This window comes from Microtus ochrogaster, chromosome 4 (genome assembly GCF_000317375.1).
Source record: "Microtus ochrogaster isolate Prairie Vole_2 chromosome 4, MicOch1.0, whole genome shotgun sequence".
Lineage (NCBI taxonomy): Eukaryota > Metazoa > Chordata > Mammalia > Rodentia > Cricetidae > Microtus > Microtus ochrogaster.
Genome location: NC_022011.1, coordinates 85,874,963 through 85,894,539, shown reverse-complemented (window position 1 = coordinate 85,894,539; position 19,577 = coordinate 85,874,963). Strand labels below are relative to the sequence as shown.

The 19,577-nt window shown below is 43.9% G+C and overlaps 1 protein-coding gene across 9 annotated transcripts in view; it reads right to left on the bottom strand.

Moving 5' to 3' along the window:
• Osbpl6 (oxysterol binding protein like 6) overlaps positions 1–19,577 on the bottom strand; it is a 165,119-nt gene that overhangs the window by 8,888 nt on the left and 136,654 nt on the right. For 7 of the 9 annotated variants that reach the window (XM_026789317.1, XM_005346616.2, XM_026789333.1 and 4 more), the window contains 9 exons: positions 15,348–15,455; positions 13,180–13,317; positions 8,704–8,791; positions 7,909–8,162; positions 6,974–7,111; positions 6,383–6,446; positions 4,545–4,623; positions 2,499–2,643; positions 1,208–1,352 (listed from right to left, as the gene is read on the bottom strand). In XM_026789317.1, coding sequence (XP_026645118.1) covers positions 1,208–1,352; positions 2,499–2,643; positions 4,545–4,623; positions 6,383–6,446; positions 6,974–7,111; positions 7,909–8,162; positions 8,704–8,791; positions 13,180–13,317; positions 15,348–15,455 — 1,159 coding nt within the window. The remainder of the gene's footprint in view (positions 1–1,207; positions 1,353–2,498; positions 2,644–4,544; positions 4,624–6,382; positions 6,447–6,973; positions 7,112–7,908; positions 8,163–8,703; positions 8,792–13,179; positions 13,318–15,347; positions 15,456–19,577) is intronic. The other 2 variants (XM_026789330.1, XM_026789335.1) reach the window with 1 other exon arrangement.

Below are 19,577 nucleotides of genomic sequence, written 5' to 3'. Positions count from 1 at the left end.
CAACCCATCCCTCCAGCAACCCATCCCTCCAGCAACCCACCCGCCCGTCGTACTTTCCCTTCCACCCTTCTTTTTCCTAACAGCTCATCTTGCTGTCCAGGCTGATCGTGAACTCCTGAGTCCTAGCAACCCTCCTATTTCAGGGTACCAAGTGTGAGGACCGCAGACATCCACCATCGCCCCAGGCAGTGAGTAAGACCCTTGCTTGGTACCCAGAACCTCACTTATGCTAGGAAGTGCACCACCACTGCTTTACACCCCAACCTCATATTCACGCTTATCAGTGCATTCTAAGGTGGAATCTGTGTTTGCTTTGCTTGCTGAAGTAGTCCAGCCTCCTAGAGCAAGGCTGGTGCACCGCCAATACTCAGTAAGTAGTTACTAACAACAGATGAACTAGCCACTCTACCTGCAGGAATTTTCTTTTATTCTGTTTTTGTTTTTTTGAGACAGGGTTCCTCTGTATAGCTCTGGATGTCCTGGAACTCACAACTCACAGAAATCCACCTGCCTCTGCCTCTTGAGTGCTGGGATTAAAGGCATGCGCCCCCATGCCCGGCACTATCATGAAATTTATAAACATTTAAAACAGTGGCTTAGGAAACCAAAAACTATTTTTAAAAGTTGGAGAGCACCTAACAAATTCCAATGGAAATAGATGTCACGTGGAGAATTTTTTGGCCACTTACACTTTATTTTCCTTTACATGCTAATGTAGCGCCTGGCTGTGCTGATGTCTTTGGTGAAGCGCCAGCATGTGGCAGCTTTTCTGCCTAAGTAAAAAAGCTCACTTACCGTGGCAAGTTACTGAATTTAGGGTTACAGATACTATATTTCCTTTGTTTTGTTTAAAAAGTAAACAAGATGAACAAGGTCTTGCTTATGTGTTTCAATTATTTAAACTCTTTGTTTAGAACACCTAGCATTTGCACGTATGCATTATGTTTAAATCAATTTCCCGTGGCAGATTTGAACAGGTCAGTTTATGGCATGGCAATGATTTGGTCCATTTGTTAATTACCAAGTATCAAATGGTGGATTTTACATATAATTTATTTGTTGGGTGTAAATATAACTGTGAGGGCCTTGAGCATTTACATGTTAGAGTTCACTCTCAACAGGAAATGCAAGGCAAATGCATGGTCTGCCCTCTGCTCCCTCCCTTCCGTTGCCCTGCCTCCTGACCCAGAAGCTCAGGCCGGCTCACCTGGTCTCCAGATGCACTTGGCAGAGGGGGCCACCCCACAGTACAGTCCTTCATGCCACTTCCCAAAGAGCCGGTGCACCACCTTCCCTTCCTGGTCTATCACCACGCCCTGGACTTCATTCACGTTGGAGTTCCAATAATTCACCTGGGAAACAAGCAATCCCCAGCACTTTAGTAACACCAACCTGCCCTTTCCCTATGCAAACAGTTCCTTCCATTGGAAAGCAGCTCAGCACATTGCACACTCAGGGAAGGTGGCTTTTCTTGCTTTTCTATCTCAATAGCGTCTCACTAACGTAGTTTAAGTTGGCGTGGAACTTCCCGTGTAGCCCAGGTTGGCACAAAACTCACAGTCCTGCTACCTCAGAGTTGCACGCACGTGCTGGGATTAGTGGAGTGCCACAGTAACTGGTTAGATTAGTTTCTAAGCAGGGGTAGTCTGAGCACTGGCTTACCACGGGCAAGGCCCTGGATTTGGTTCCTAGTACCAACACACACACACACACACACACACACACACACACAAACTTCTGTTCCATGCCACAGCATGAGAGCATGTCAATCTCTAGCTCCAGGCCAGTTGGTAGCTAAAGAACCCAATATTAACTCACAGGCTAGTGATTTTGTCTTTAGATTCTCTCCCTTGGATCACGGATCTTAATGAACTTGAGCTGGACATGTTATCAAAAGAACTGGCAAATGCTGTAAGGTAGTTCAACATGGTGTGTGTGGGTGTGTGTGTGGTCTGTGTTGTATTTCTCCTTCAGACCAGCGTTACTTGGGGAAACGGTGCTCCAAGGGCATTTCTATCCACAAACTTTCTCAGTAAACAAAAGCAGTGCTTTCTCCTGGCCCAGTCTGGATTGCTACAGAGCAGGGTTAGATAAGTTTGGAGTGACTGTGGCTACCTTCTCCATGGCTCTGCTCAATGTTTTCAAGAACTGACACCTGCATTAGAATCAGAACCCTACATACGATCACATTAATGTATTTACATTGTAATCAGGCACTAACAGAAACTAGAGAACCCGGTATAGAAAGGAAATGTGTTCTAGAATTTTACTTAGTATCCTTGTTGGCTATGTAAAAACAAGATTCCTTAAAAATAAACTATTTCTCCTTTGACATGGCATTTCTGACCTCCACAAATCCAGAAGTTTAGATTCCTCAAGCAATCATGCTTTCTTCTCTAAGATGCCCTAAGACCTGACACGGGGCATATCTCCTTCAATTTCTTCCTTGGGAAGAATTCCATGTGGTCCTTCCTCTCTTGTTCTATGGTGCTTCTTACCTTAACAAACGTGAGTTTGCAGAGGCAAACACTGCTTTTGGTATTTCTAATGGTCACTTCGCCATAATGCTCAATCCATCTTCTCCCACTGAGGATGTTGTGTATACACGTGGTGACTTTGTTCCACACATAGTAATCTCCATACCTACAGAGGACACAGCACTGATCAAAAGCAGTAGACACAGATACGTTACTGTTCCTACAAGTGAGAATAGTCTTTGGGTAAAACTTCCTTTCCCCTCACTTCCCCTCATTCCTTAAAAACTACTGTGCAGTCATGAATATGCATGACATGACCCCTTTACTTAAGGGATAATGACGTGTTCTCTAGGGACCTAAAGCTGCCTCTTTTGTGCTCCTCTGGGGCTAAGAGTATGCGAGGGGCATAGTGACATGTAAGCAAATACTCAAAATAGTCAAGTATCATGAAGGTTACTATCTACAAATGAGCAAAGCATATGAGGACAGAAGTGGGGGTCATCCCTAGCTTTGCAGGAACACGGAGTGATTATCAAGCGAGAGACACCAGATGAGGCTTGTGGTTTGAAGTGTGGAGGTGGGCACAGTGTATGGGGGGGTATATCTATAAGACACAAGGGCCAAGAGAACCTGGTATCTGGGGCCCTGCCAATGGTGTGCTCCAGATCACGAGGAGGGCAGGGAAGGCACTTGGTGACCTTCCAAAGGGTCTACATTTACTGGCAGGTGATGAGAGTATTTGTGGACGGATTGGAGGAAAGAAGCTTAATCAGATACACATTTGAGAACGATTACTCCCAGAATGCTCTCATAGTACACTGTCATAAGAAAAGCTAAGAAGATGACATTGTCAAAATAAAAGTTAAGAAGACGGAGCCATTCTTTAGGAAAAAGACAGGAAGGCGAAAAAGCATATCTAGGGCACAAATCCAGTGTATATTCTGGGGAATGAGGTGCAGGATTTCTGCCAAGCACTGGGATGGCACGAGCACAAATCAGATGGAAGTGTATACATTATGTATATTTTCAAGTACAGTTATATTTCATAATGAAATAAAATACTTCTCAGGCCCAGCTGGTATGATACGGGTATTAGAGACACCAGGGAAGACGATAGCCTCATGACTTTTCACTCATTGGATGTTTATCTCTTTCATCTTGCCTTTCCCCATATCCAATTCATCAGCTGGCTGGGTATACACATGTGCGCATTCATGTACGTGTGTGCGTGCGTGTGTATGTGTGTGTGTGTGTGTGTGTGTGTGTGCATGTGTGTGGAGGGTAGCCTTATGTTTTGGTCTTTGCCTTCCGCTTAGAGACAGGCTCACTCTGCTGTTTCTCCGCTGCATACTGCAGGGTGGCTGGCCTGTGTTTTCTGAGGATTCTTCCGTCTCCATCTCCTGTCTTCCCACAGCAGCGCTGGATCACAGACACTCGTGCTAGGTATATGGCTTCTGGGGATTCGAACTCAGATCCTCCTATTTGTGCTGAAGTGCTTTTTATATACCGAGCCATCTCTTTAGCTCCCCACCCCAACACATCCCACCATCCAAATAGATGAAACCCAAATCAACCAGACAAGCAAAAAACAACAAACTCATATCTTTGTCCTCAACACAAACCAAGCAATTTAAAAATATTTATAGTCTATCTCTTCTAAGTCTTTTTATATAGACTATGGTATAAAAGGATTCCATCATTACTTTTTTTCTAAATAACTTAGAAATTTAAGATAGATCCTTTATCTAAGCAAGATAGATATACAGGCGAAGTTATAAACAGGATAGAAAAGAAACGGATAAAGGGTGAGCTTGCTAACAAAAGCGTAGGTTAATATGTTGGCGAGAACATGGCAGCTCTGGGCTAATCAGAAGGAGGCCAGGACAGAAGCAGGAAGCTGCTGCACACAGGCTAAGGTTATTCGTCCTTGTGGGAGTCCATACTGAAAAAATCGTGCTGAAGGTAACAGAGACTATGGGCATCCAGGGAAATGGACCCTTTGGACCTTCCCGCGTACCCACTTGTTCTGGGAGCGCCGAAGCCTGAGAGGAGAGGAGGGCAACCTACTTTGGAAGCGTAACATTCAGGGTTCCAACCGGCAGGATCTCCATCGACTTCCCCCAGAACTTATTTTTCCATCTGATATCTAAATGAGATAACGAGAGGACAAAAATACAATGTTCCACGTCTGATCGGTTCTGTAAAATCTAATAGTGGTATTGTATTTTACAAAGCATTTTTCTTTTTTGCAATCCTAGCAGATACTGCACTGCTATCTAATATCACAAGGACCTGGGGACAGCCAAGGTGAAAAGGCTGTGATTCTTCCCAGACTCATTGCTTATCATTTCTCCACAGTCATGTTCCCTGTTTGCTTCCATTTAACGGAACAAATTCCAGAAGCCAGAATAAAATATGTACATGTGGGAGGCACTCATATATGCATAGGAACACAGACCCTATGGTGCTTTAATCCCCAGACAATAATAAACACTAAGTTTCGACTAAATGATAAAAATAGTCACCATATATATGTATAAAGTAACTGTGGTATGGTAAATACCACTGACTTACAACACATTTCCCCTGTGTGAAGGAGAACTTGGGATAAAAGGATAAAAAAGTAAACTAAAATCTTTACATAGAGATAGCGAAGATTTATGAGCACGTCGTGGGATGAACTTAATGAACACATCTCTACACTGGCTACGCTATAGCCCGAAGTCCAGCACTTTCTAACACATCCAAGCACTGGTTAAGACACAGCCCGAAGCCCAGCACTTCCTCTTATTCAATGGCTTTATGTATTTCACTTGGAGACTCAGATTTGCCTGCAAATCTCTAATAAGCACCTGGTCCCATCTGTATAAACTAAGGGAGCTTAGGGTTATTTTCATACAACTTCTGACTCTTGGGTATAACCAAGAATTAATTTATTTTCTTATTTTAACATAAAGTTCAGTTACAATATCTGTCATTGTGTGCTCTCAAGTTCAGGTAATGCTTCATGTGAGCAATGAAACACCTTCCACATGCAAAGAAATATTTTACACTTAATAGCCAAGCCAGGAAATGCATCCTTTTCTCCTGGGTGGGGGGGCTATTGAAGCTTTATTTTAGGTAACACCGCAAAACTGTACCCCAACAATGGACCTTAATTAGGAGAGGCTTCATTGCAAAGCCTGAACTCCGAAGAGTCAAAAGACCATGAATCACTTTAGTGTTTAAACTGTTACCGCTTGGGGGAAGGGCTGTTTCAGATCTTCTATGTGTGACACCACAGGATGCAGAAGCTCCTGTCCTTATATAAACAGTGCAAGATATTTGCATATAAAAGACTCACTGCTCTCATACACTTGAAATTATCTCTGGATTCCCTGTAAGAACTAACACAGTGTCAATCCTAAGGAAATGGTTGTCTATAGTTATTCTTAAAAGAAACCTAGTCTGTATTCGTTCCGTATAGATAGTTTTGCTGAGTGTTGCTCATCTCGGCCGGCTGACTCTACACATGCTCCTGGATGTATTGGGTTGACAGATGTCTAGACAGAGTGCCAGGGAGCATTCCTTTGGGATTAAAATCTCTGCACATGCTCCAAGAGTAAGAGGGCAACAGACACCAGCGCCACAGTATAGAGGCCCACAAGGCACGATGAGATAAGGTGAACCAGGCTGGAATGGGAAGCACGGAGCTGATATTCTGAAGACCCAGCATCTCACTTCCAAGACAACACGGCTTCATATTAAACTGGAAAATTTAATTTCTCAAGATGATTCCTGCCAACATTGAGTAATAGTCTCTGAGTTCTCAAGACAGAAATCAAACTGAGCAGTGTGCATTCTGTTGCTAGAAACTGTTCACAGGTCTTATACATTTGACTTTCAATTGTAATTGAAATACAAACCTTGCCAGAACACAAAGTTCTTTGATTCACAGTGGCAGGCAGAAATGGGTGGATGATGGCTAACCTGGTGAGGGAGAGAGGGGGAGAGAGAGAGAGAGAGAGAGAGAGAGAGAGAGAGAGAGAGAGAGAGAGAGAGAGAGAGGAGAGAGAGGAGAGAGAATGATGCTATTATTCCAACTTCTTTAAATGGTATTTTTTGTTTTTTGAGACAAGTTCTCATGTATCTCAGGCTGGCTTCAAATTTACAGCATTGTTAAGCCAAGCCTTGAACTCCCGCTCCTGCTGCCTCCACCCAGTGCTGCAGTTACAAGCATGCACCACCACACCTAGATCACCAACAATACTGTTTCAAAAAAATAAAATCACTCTGCCCCCCAGTGAAAACTAGAGTATCCATTCTAATAATAAATTCGTCTCAAATACTAAGTAAACACAGAGGTCTTACACACACACACACAGTGGGGGTTAGGAGGCAGTTAAATGACATGATTTTTCTCTTAACTGATAAGACAGCCTGTTCCAAATGCACAGTTATTAAAGTTCTTCTCTTCAGCAAACCGTCTCTTTAACGTGGACGGCAACCTCACTTACTTGTTCTGAGAAGAACCGGAACCCCTTATCTTCTCTTATGCATTCGTAGGTCTCCCCCAGGACGGGGTTGAACGGTTTGCTTCCTGCTCTGAAGTAGGTGGAGCAGTACCCTGAGACAGCAAACGCAGCAACGAGAACCTGTGAAGACATCGAGAGAGTAGCGAGATGTAGGAGTCACTCAGGTGCGTTTGTCTCTACCCCTACAGACTGTACACACTCCATGATGGGGGGGGGGCGAATTGACGCCACACGTGTTTTCAATTACTTGAATCTTCATGAATACACAGGTAAGGATAAGTCAAACCACCCCGATGAGAAGTGTCCGGCATCTGAGTCAAACGCTCTTCGCTCATGTGTCCACCCAATTTCCTGACTATCACAGATTGATGTCAAAGGTTCTGGAAGCCAGCTTGTGAGCCATGTCCTGGGCACGCCCTTAGCCCCACAGGCGGGAAGGTATGGCTGCTGGTGCTGGATAGAGCAGAGGTCAAGTTTTCCAGCCTTAGGAGTAAAGGACAAAGTACCAACAGCAAGTTGCTTTCTTAGAACTACATTCCTGGCCCACAGGACTAGCTGACAGATGAAGGCTCAGCATGCTTATACCCTCGCAGGAGGTGTTAATCTCTTTGCTAACGTTTAGGGGGCACTCTAGGTCAGCAGGTGTCCCTGACCTGCAACTCAAGGTCAACATGCATCTATCCCAGGAAGCCATGAATGACTCCACACGGCAATGCCAAGGGCTGAGACCACTGTGGGAGTCTAGGTCATGGAGAACTCACATGAGTAGCTTCCAATAAGAGGATCTAGAGTTTTCTGCCCATGCTTGGTTCTGCAGACCAAACCTTCGCTAACACCTATGCCGTGAGGATGTTATACAAACGGAAAAGTCGTCTACACGATGGCTGCGGCCTCGCTCAGGCCCTGCCCTTCCTTACCATCCTCTCATACGGGTCGCCTGTCTCCGAGGCCTTGTCCAGGAGCTCGCTATACTCCAGCTCTTCACAGAGGTGCTGCAGAGTGTTAAGTGGCTCGTTGAGCTCCACGGGCATGGAGACCTTCGACAGGTCTTTGCCAATGTTGTTTCTCAAGATATTCCACAGGTTAATGTTACTGGTGTCAGGGCAAGGCGCAGGCAGGCACGTGCGGCGGCCGTTCCTGAAGGCACCTCCTGTGAGCTCCCCGTTCAGGACTGGGAGAGGAAGAAGGACAGTGAGTGATGTGACCCCTCTCTGGTTCATAAAATCAGAGTGGAAAGAAGAGAGCCCTTCATAGAATTCTGACTGTAATAATCTAATCACAGCCTCCTTAGTACATAGGGTCATTTCTATATGAAGCTGAGAACAACATGCAAGACATCAGAGTACGTTCTAAACAAAGTTTTAAATATACTCAAATATTTAAAAAGAGTGCTCTCTCTCTCTCTCCCTTTCCCTCCCCCTCCCTCCCTCCTACCCTCTCTCCCTTTCTCTCTCTGTGTGTGCGCGTGCATATTTTAACGAGAGGGACTTGACATTTGTGTCTGAACAAGATGTATGTCTTCTCTACTTAACCACACACGTCACAGATTCCACAGCCGCACACCCTGACAGATTATGCAACAGAAAAGCTATCAATAACTAACTGACGGGGGACGATTGGTGAGCAGAAGAAGGGAATGCCTGGCTAGCAATTCACCGGGGTTGTAATCTGGCATGCAGAGAGAACAACCTGGACGCTCAAACGATGCATACTTTGCCGAGAAATATTGTCGGCGACACTGGTGTTGTCTTCAGATATGTTGTCACTCACGTCGCTGATGTAGGACTCATCATCAGAGGCCTAAGGAAGGAAGGACAGACAGGTGATGAGGATGTCCCTCAGGCTTCCTGCCTTGAAAACTCAGATCATCCAATGGTTGAAAGTAACACAGTCTTGCTCAAATGAGAAGCAGACGTCACTGTGAACACATACTTGGCTCAAGAAATATTTGAGTGTCTTCTACAGGGAGCTAGGGAGGAACCTCTGTTTTGACGTCTCTCCTCAGCTAGGCTGGGGGAGGCTAGAATGTTTAATTCAGGAAAACACAGTAACATATACATAATAGGAGGCCTGTGGCTCTACCCTGAGGGCTCCAGATAGGCTGCCCAGAGCAGGATTATCGAGTGGAAGGTGTGGAGGTGTCCAGAGAGAAAATAGGAGTTGCTCAGTCATTATAAGAGGGAGAGGCATAGGAAAAAGGGAGAGGCAAAAGTAAGAACCATTAGGGAAACATTCACCCAAGGACTGCTGGGAAGTAAAGAGTGGCGGTGACTAAGTGTAGGGAGACAGGAAAGGGCACAGCAGCGATGATAGGTTTTCATGCCAACCTCAAGGGTTATTAAAAACCACCAAATCGCAAGGGAGTGTACACAGAGTCAAGACTCAGTTTTCCAAAAGATGCCTACAGCTGTCTTTAGGAAGGTGAATGAGAAGATGCTACACAGATCTAGGGAAATGCTGTAGGACAATGGTCTTGTACCCTGTAAAGATTTGTCACTTGTATTGGTTTAATAAAATGCTGATTGGCCAGGAGCCAGGCAGGAAGTATAAGTGGGGCAACCAGAATAGGAGAACTCTGGGAAGAGGAAAGGTTCAGTTTGCAGTCGTCACTCAGACATAGAGGAAGTGAGATGAGAATGCCTCACTGATAAAAGGTACCAGGCCACGTGACTAGTGAAGAGAAGAATTATGGGTAAATGTAAGATACAAGAGTTAATAAGAAGCCTGAGATAATAAATAGGTCAACCCTATTTATGCATTTGTTACTGACTCTTGACGGGCAGTGTAAGTCAGCTTTTTCCCAAAGAGCCAAGGACAGCAACTGCCTCCGCATCTCCTGCTCTGCCTCACTTCCCAGCCCACAAACTGTATCTTCCATTTCTTCACCACCTATGTGCTCTCTTCTTCTGCTCCCATTGCTCCGCCATCTACTTTCTCACTTCCTGTGGCACCCAGCTGGGAGTGGCTGAGCTCTTGTCTGGGCCCTTTATGTACCGTTGCCTCGGTGCTACCCAGGGTCCAGCATCTGTTTCTTGATGATCTATCTCAGTCACCATGCTTGCTGGGTGTGAGCATTGTTCTTTGGCTGTCCCTCACAGCTTCCTCTCATCACAGTGGTCCTCTCTGGGTTCCACCTCACCAGGCCAGAGGAGAGATGCTCATTCCTGGGAGAGATCAGGGCTTGGGCCCAGGCTACAGATGCTGCTGAGAACACTGAGCATGACTTTCAGGCTGTACTGGCTACCAGCGAACGCCATTTTGATTCTCCTCACCTTTTTTTTTTTAAGCTTTATGTCAGTATTTTGCTACTGAAAGTTTTAAATTTGAATATAGTAAAAACTATTAGGACTAAGGGCATAGCTACGTGATAGACAGCTAACCTAGCATGTGCAAGGCCCTGGGTTTGATCTCTTGCACCATGAAAAATGGTTTAAACTGTTTTTAATTTCTAATATTTCTAGATTTAGTGACAATTTTTAAATTGGGGTTGAGGGGGTGGGCTGTCAGTATTGTGCCTGCTGTACAAACATAAAGACCTGAGACTGGATTCCCAGGACCCATAGAACAGCTGGGTGTGGTGAATGTGCCTGAAGTCACAGCAGCGGAGGAAAGGAGACAGACCCAGAGCTGGCCGGCCAGCCTAGCCCAACCAATGAGCACCAGGGCTCAGGGAGAGAATGTGGCTCAAAATGAGATGGAGAGAAACTGAAAAAGATACTGGAAGCTGACCTCTACTCATGACTTCTACTCATGCATGCGTATGCACACAAACACACCCAGAGGCATATGCATACAAGAACATATACACACACACACACATACACTTAAGTAAATAAAAGACAGGGCTGAAAAGAGTTCACGTAGTTCTCTTTCCAGAGTTCACTCATTTCCTGCGGTAAACCCTAACAGAAGGACTGCACACATGGGTCAGAATAACAGGAGGCTTTGCTTTTGCATGTAAAGTCTACAAACACGGCAATTTAAGAACTTTTTTTTATGCTTGCTTCGGCAGCACATATACTAAAATTGGAATGATACAGAGAATATTAGCATTAAAAAAGAATATTTTTTTCTGATTCATAATCTCCCTCTGTGTGTGGTCTCCATGGTTCTCACCATGAAGAGAGCTAGCGGGAATACCACTAAGCTCAGTAAAACTGAGCTCTTTAGCTTGAAAGGGAAAAGGGCAAGTCAATCTCTTCCACCCAATGCCTCCAGAAGAAGCCGATCTCACTGATTACAGACGAGGAGACCAGTGCCTATCGGAACTGAACATCTATCACAAGCATGCTTACTGTTAGCATTTGTTAAAGAAACAGCCACACTGGAGCATGCTCTTCCTCTCTGGCGTCTGATCTCTCCCAAACTGGGCCATAAATGGTACAATGTTGCTGGTGCAGAATTCCGAGGGGACAAGGGCATGGGTCAGAGGTGTGCAAGTCCTAAGTTTGCGGTGCAGTAACTGGGGCTGGGCTATTTGCTGTGGTCCTTTCACGGGGTTCTAGGCATGGGCCAAGACCCTGTGGTGTTATCAAGATCAGTCTTCTTCCCCGTGAGCTAAAAGTGCTGGGGTCGAATATTTTTGTTTTGAACTTCAGGGTTCAAAAATAGTTCATGAATTATTTTCTAAATGTGACTCGGCATGTCCCTGCATTCTAAATTCTAAAGCCAACACCAGACTGGTCGATCACTCTGGAAAGAAGTAGGCCATCTTCAAACACCAGTGATGCAGCTTTTAGTAGACAGTTTTCTTAAAGAGAGCCAAGGACTCATTAAGTAAATGCACTGGGAGAGACCACATCCCTAGTCAGGGAAATCTGGATGTGGGCACTTCCCAGAAGTGGGGGAATGGCCTGGAAAAAAAAAAAAACCAAAACTCTTCCCTTCATGACATTAGTAAATATTTATTGAGTGCCGGTTCTGAATTCACTAGACTGTTCCAGAGACCAAGTGGTAAAGTCTCCACCTTCGTGGAACCTGTATTCTAGAGGGGGAAACACAGGACAGACAAATGGAATCGATGGAGCATAGTGTTGGGGAGTGGTAACTGGGAGGGAAACACAGACAAGGCCGACCGAAGGCTGGGGTGGGGAGAGGGAACCGGCAGAGCCACGCAGAGGTGGGTCAGCCATCACGGGCTTCCCTGATGGTGTCTACTGAGGAAGAACTAGTCTGAATGCAGGGAGAAGATGACAGACATATCTCTGGGAGAAATGCTCCTGCCAGCATAGACGGCAAGGGCAAAGGGCCCGTCTCCACTGCCATACAGGACACACAACTTGCATGGACCCTGCAGCTGTGACGGGAATTCATACACCAAGCCTTGCCTTGCTGGATGGGCTTGCTGAGTGTGTCAGCGTAAAGGCTTGGGGAGTCTCTGTGGGGCTCTCGAGACTGGAGAAGAGGTAGACCTAGGAGCCATACCTTGATTAAGGACGAGGGACAGCCCTGAGAGACTCACAGTGACCATCACCTGAGTTTATTTCCTGGCTAACTCCTGAGTATTGTGGCATAGGAAGAAGATAGGATTAAAAGCCACTCTTTGTGAAAACCTCTAAAACACAGGGCACAGGGACAGGTACGCAGTCCGGTTCTTTCCAGTGTGGGTCACACAAAAGACGACTTCTCTTAGTTACTAGAAACAATACGGTTTCTTTAGCAAATTGATAACTCTAGGAATCACTCCTTTGGCTGTGGGAAGGATCTATAACAAAAAGAGACAAGAGGCTGCACCTGAGTACAGAGAATGGATTATTAACATCTTTGTGTAGCAGCTGAATTGTTACCCTAAGAATACTGGGAATTGGGACATGATTAGATTTGCCTTGGAGAAATACTAAGTTACCCAATCGAAAAGGTTTCTAATTCATCCTTTCTGTATTACCGAACGGTCCCTGCAATAAACTCTGCTAACAATGGCTGGGTTACTTGGTCACGTATATGAATTTTTGATTATTTCCCTTTATTCACCCAAGTTAAGAGCCCTGAGTTGCAATCCTGAGTCACCATGAAGTGCTCAGGAAACGGGAAGCACCACGGTAGCTTCCATACTTCCGCCCTGCTATAAGGAGAGCCTTGTCCTGTGACATAAACAAACACCTCGAACAGCCAAGAGTCCCAGGGGCTGGCGGTCTTTGCCCAGACTCACAGTTGCAGGCAAACGAGATGGACGCACCCAGGACCCTTACCTCGTTCTCTGATGAACTTGCAGACAGAAGCACCTCTTGGGCATCGAAGAACTCGGACACAGATTCTGACATGGAGAGGCGGCTCTCATTGGCCACCTGCTGCGACAGAGGGAGGTTGACATGGATTTGCTCACCGGCCTATAGGAGAAAGAGAGAGAGAATATGTCAGAATCAGGTTTCCCTCCTAGCAGCTCTGCTAGTCCTCCAAGTTAGTTAGATTTCTAGAGAATTCCAGACTGCCCATTAACACTAGTGTCCAAGTTCCAGTTGCCACCATATATGATGTCATCTACTGTGTCTGGAGATACCCAAAGGCAGAATGAAAAGATGGTGATGTGACAATTTGATTTCAAGTCAATGCTCTCTTGGTAACAAATGGAATTTAACAGGTGAAACCTCTATTACAAATGTGAGTGGACTGTGGTCTTAGGCCTGACATTACTGGTCATAGTCTGAGCCAGTGGTTCTCAACGTTCCTGATGCTTTAATACAGTTCCTCATGTTGTGTGATTCCCACCATAACATTATTTTCATTGCTACTTCATAACTGTAATTTTGCTACTGTTATGAACTGTAACGGAGATACCTGGTGTGAGGTGCAGGATATCTGACGTGCGACCCCCAAACGGCTCATGACCTGAACCGCTGGTTTAAGCAGTACATTAAACCTCAAGAAGTATTCACAGAAACTTCTCGAGACAACTAAGATCACGGTGATGTATAAGACTAATTTCTGAAATAGGATATATCTAATTTGATTTCCAACCAAATCGTAGATTTTAAACTAATTAAACATGTCTAGACTACTGAATGTAATTTCAAGTAAAATACTGCTTATGTGTGCTGAGGCATACACGATTGCTTTCAAGGAAGATAAATTGAATTAGAAATAATTTTAAGAATATTATATATATTCTAATTCACTTTTCAGGGTGAAGACTCCAATTAAAGATTAAGTAATTTCAAAATCACATTTATTCATTGGGTGTACTATGGGGGCACACACACATACATGGGTGTAGGGGTCTGGTTCAGAGGTCAACTTGTAGTGCTCTGTTCTCTCTACCATGATGGGGTTCCCTGGGGACTGTACTCAGGTCATCAGACTTGGTGGCAAGCGGCTTGACTCGCTGAGTCTCCTTGCTGGATCTAAATATTTTTTTTCAGTGATAAGACTTAGAACTATTCCTAGATTCTGAGCAACCGACTGGATATAAATGTGATTGGAGTCCAGTGGGGCCCTAGGCAAGAACGGAGACAGTGGACAACCTAAGTCAATGGTAGGATGCCTTGGGATAGGTCAAGCTGAATGCCTGAGTCTGATTTATGCTAAAATTCATAGTAAAAATATATGGTTTGGGTGCAAATAGACCTTAGCATTAATTTAAGCTCTTATTTTGTTAGATGTATTGCCATATACACAGCTTTAATTTCTCAGGATTAATAAAACAGTAACTTTACAAAATCTTAGACATATTTTAGCCTACATTCTGAATGGTTTTCTATTTTTCATGTCATTTCTTCATTATAAAAAACAGAACAACAGTATGTCCTGTAGAGGCCGCTGAGAATGACATCTGAGGTACAATGTGACTGGTTAGGGCAGTCCCCAGCACACAGCGGTTATGACACCTGTTAGCCATACCTAGGGCCTCTGGGCGCTAGGCACGCACCCCACCACACTTCCAATCCCTGCTGGCTTTTGATCCTCTGAGTCATCAGTTAGCTTTGTTTCAGCAAGAACAGGTCTTCTATCCCTAGATAACTTCTTTCAAAGAAATCTTTAAGCAGTTCTTATTTAACAGTTTATCAGGTAAAATTATTTTCAGCATTTCATTGGACATTTGGTGCTAATGACCTTGTTAAAAAAAAGGGAACAAAATACAGATGCAAAAAATAAAAAAAGCTGGACTAGATAAAAAAAATTAAATATTTGGTGACATCAGATGAATATAGAAATGAATGAAAAGAGACAGCGATCACCGGGAAATCATGATGTCAAGTACACACATATATTTTAATTCAAAGACTACTGAGCTGTCTGCAACACGAGTATTTATGGAAAAGATATTATTAATGGAAAACAAGTGTTTAAAATAAGCAAAAATATGTAGAAATTCAGATGCCATAAAATAGATGTTCTCTAACTGTTCCTAAATGAGCCTTACCTCATCAGGGCTAGGGATAATATTTACACTGACAACCTGATCACAGATGATAGACTCTGAGTGTATTCTGTTCAGCCGACTCCTGAGCTCAGCATTCTGGTTGAGTGCCTTAAAGTAACAAAAACTGCAATTGTAACTGCAAATTAATAGGCAAATGTTACAAGCAAATACAAGGGACCACTTGAAACAACAACATTGGAGAGGCCCTAGTTCACACTTTACCATGCGCTGGACCATATCAGTTAAGAAGGAAATAAATGGCTCTGAGTTATGACGCTAACTTTTTGTACTATAAGAGTATTACTTATAGTTACAAAGTCAGGCCGCTGTGACGGGTGACTTCCAAAGCCCTTTTCAAATTTGAATAAAATGCCAAGTTGAAATTGTGCACAGTGCTTCTAGGGCACCATTCTGAAGAACAACTGCAGGGCCGCAGGGGTGTAAGATAATTCTGGTCAGAGAGTTTTCTGGGATTTACATCGAGAGAACCAGAATGGGAGCTTCCTATACTTCTAAAGGTCGGCCCTGGGCAGGAAGAGCACTGGCTGCCTAAAAGGAAAAGATGATGGCATTTTCCCAGTATGTGCTGCTACTTTGAGATTTACCGGGATGGTCTGGAGACAGATGTTTTTAACCCACATCTTTAATTTTCTTAGTGTTAAAGCCCTGTTTTCTCCTCAGTTGGGTAGCAAACAGGTATTATGGTCACCAAAGAGAAATCTTAAGTGTGCTCCTTACTGAGATGAAGAACAAACGGTCTTCATTTTGTTTTTTTACTTTGAAGTTTTTCAAACTTCAAAGGTTCTCTGAAATTATTGCTAATACTTAAGATCAAGGATATGTGCTATACATGGAGAATAATTATAATTTGTTGCCAATATGTTGACACTGTATGAAAGAAAAAAAAGCTTGGATTCTATTTTTATGCGCAGTGCAACATTTTACTAGTTCAAAATTTCAAGGTTGTAACCAACATCCAAGACCAAATCCTACTTCTGTTTCAAACAGGCATCCCCTCCATGGAAGTCCGAGCAAATATGGGAAAGAAACCAGTTCCCTATAATATATATGCAGTGGTAGGTGCAAGACTTGGTCTTTGACACAAAGGGAGCAGAACTAAGTCACTCCAACTCTGCAAACTCAAGCTGGCCACCATGCATGCGTCAGCCCGTTTTAGCAATCTTCCTCAGGCTGGGTCCTCCTTTTGCCTTGATCATCAGTCTGCTTGTGAGATTGGCTGCAGTCCAGAGCCTGAGCACTGGGCATAGTGCTCCCCAGCAGGGACCAGCACCACATTTTCTAACAGTATCATGGAAATTGAGAATACTGAAGAATTCAGGTATTGAAAGTGGAAACACTATTGGAGTGATAATAACATGAAAGACCATAGAAGATGATAAAAATAATTTGGGAATGTGTTCAAGGAGAGTAAACAGTGACAGAGCAAGGAAAAGGGAGGCAGATTCCAGCCACTGGTGCCAGCCGCCGAGCAAGAGAAACTACGGGGCTTGCCTGAAAGAGTATCGATTTGCTTTGTTCATAGGGGCCAAGGCCAACAGGGAAGAGCTGAGGAACCAGCACTGTGCGGTGCCTACTGTCTTCACTGAACATACAGGGACCATCTGCACTCACTAGTGCCTCTAGACTGTGTGAAAGACCCCACAGAGCATGCCCAATCCTGCCTCCAGTCCTCAAACAATAACAATATCTAACACCTAAAAAAAAAGCAGTACCATAATGAACCTTTACATCCCAACTTCTTCAGACAATAGATGGGAATTTAACTTAGACTCAGGGAGACACTGGAACGATGGTTTGACTAAGTGGAATTGTGGGTTCTGGGAAGGCAACAGCCTGAGCTGGAGGGGGATTAACAACACTCAGCAAAGGTTTTCACACAATCGAACCCTTTGTTGAAGGTAAATCTGCTTCAAAAGAATTGAGAGGATTAGTAAAAAAAGTCAAAACCCAAATTCTGCACAAATAGCCTTGCTTTTTTCCCAATTAAAAGTTACTGTTATATTTAGAAAATTAAAGCATCTAATATGTTTTGAATTCATACCATACTACCGGACTGGGGACACCAGTGTGTCATTCTTCTTAGTTTTTTTTTTTATATTGTACTTTTTATATTGTTTCCCAGGTGAACGGCTTTCACTTCTTACCTGTACTTTATGCTCTGGTCATGAACACATGCTTGAAACTTTTTAGAAACACGATTTTGATAGCTGCACTGTAGGCAATGGTTTCCCATTGGACACGTAGGTAGTGACAAAGTTTGACTATAGCAAACACGTTGTGATATCAGCATGGACCCACAGAGACAATGGGTTACCATGGAGACTTGATACATAGCTAAAAAATTGTAAAGAATTCTATGAAAAACGTCTTCATACCCTCAGATTTCCTGGACTCCCAGAGAATTGCAGAGTTCAGAAACAAATAAGTAAACATGGATTTCTCTCCCATTACAGAGGACCTATCTGCGGTCTGTGTAATCTTGCGGACAGGGAGGGTGACAGATAGTACGGCTATGCCATATGTGCCTCCAGCCAACCTTTTGTTTAGTCTCGGTCTTAACATACTTCAATAATTCTAAGTGCGCATTCTCCCCGCACAGCCTGGAGCCTCAGACGCACACTCTGTCTGCTCAGTTGACAGTAATGCCTTTTTCCCTCTCTCTCAGCAATGCACAAAATAATGACGTCTTTAATGACTGTGGCATGTTGATGAAGTGACATAGCAATTCCAGCTGGAGTGGACGGGGTTGGATGCTGTCGCTCACATTTGTACGGACTCACTTTACACTGTATTCAGCACAAGCTGTGTCCAAATTCTGGGGTAAGAAACCAAACCAGCAACGGTAACACAGCATTCTTCACTGAGGGAAAGACCCACACATATCCCGGCAAGTTACTACTTTATTAATTGGGAGTGCCGAAGCTGTCTTAGTTTTATACTACACAATTTAATTCTAGTGTTCGTGAAATGAGGGCTGATATAGAATAAGGTCACCTAAAAGGGACAGAAGCCAAAAAAGTCCTATTCTACACGTGTATGTTCAACATCTCTGCTTGTCATGGATGTGAAAGTTACATTTCGCGAGGGGTAAAATTAAACAATTATGTTGTGTTTGTGTCTGAAGAGGAGTTTATTGGTCTCTCCAGCCTTGTGAGCTTCTACTTACTCAAGGCAGGTAACAGTGTTTGCCAGATACAGAGTGAAGAATGCTAATCTCATCTACTTCATACGCTATGTCCTGCTAAAAGGATGACAGAATTTGTCGAGTTTATATGATATATTCTGAATAGCTTCTCTGAAAATGCACCATTTTAATCATCAGATATCATATCAAATAGGACTTATGTCAAATAAAATATGAACTTTAACAATGTCAGTCAATTTAAATGACTTCACTACCATCTTCCTCCTTCCCTCTCTTTAGGAGAGGCCATGAGGAAGATGTCCGGGGGTCCCAACTGCTGACAGTGTATAGGGACCAAAGGTGTCTTTGGGCTACCTGAAAGCACACTCTAACATGAAGTTACACTCATAGGAAAATATACACAGGGCGTGGAGACAAACCATCTCAAACTATTTGGTACTTATACAGTCTTAAGTCCTCCAACTATTTGGTACTTTTACAGTCTTAAGGACTCAAACTATTTGGTACTCTTACAGTCTTAAGTACTATATTCAAGGTGGGACGGTGCTAAAAGTGCTGGCCACGATGCCCCAACTGTCTCCTGCTTTCAGGATCTCATCCTCTTCTGGCTCCCATATAACAAACACATGCTGATATGACTACCACAGTCAAGAACGTCATTCAATCCATGTGCTATTTACTGATAAAGAGGATGTTTTAAAAGTTTTTCCCTTGTAAAGATTCTCAAAGCTCTACCATTGGTCTTCACTTGAGCTTAGTCAAAAGGGCCAGGAAATGATCTACCCTTGATCTTAGTGGGCATCACTTAAATTCCGCTGGCAGTTTGAACCTGATCTCCATCAGAGAATCTCTCTTAACCTGGTACTGGCTAGATGATGTGGAGGGCACATCATCTGAGAAGATGGCTCCATAAGAGCCACTGTAGGCAAGGTTGTAGGGCAGTGATTGATGGGGGACAAACCATCAATTGTGGGTAGGTATATCCCTGGACTAACACACACACACACACACACACACACACACACACACACACCACACACACACACCACACACACACCACACAC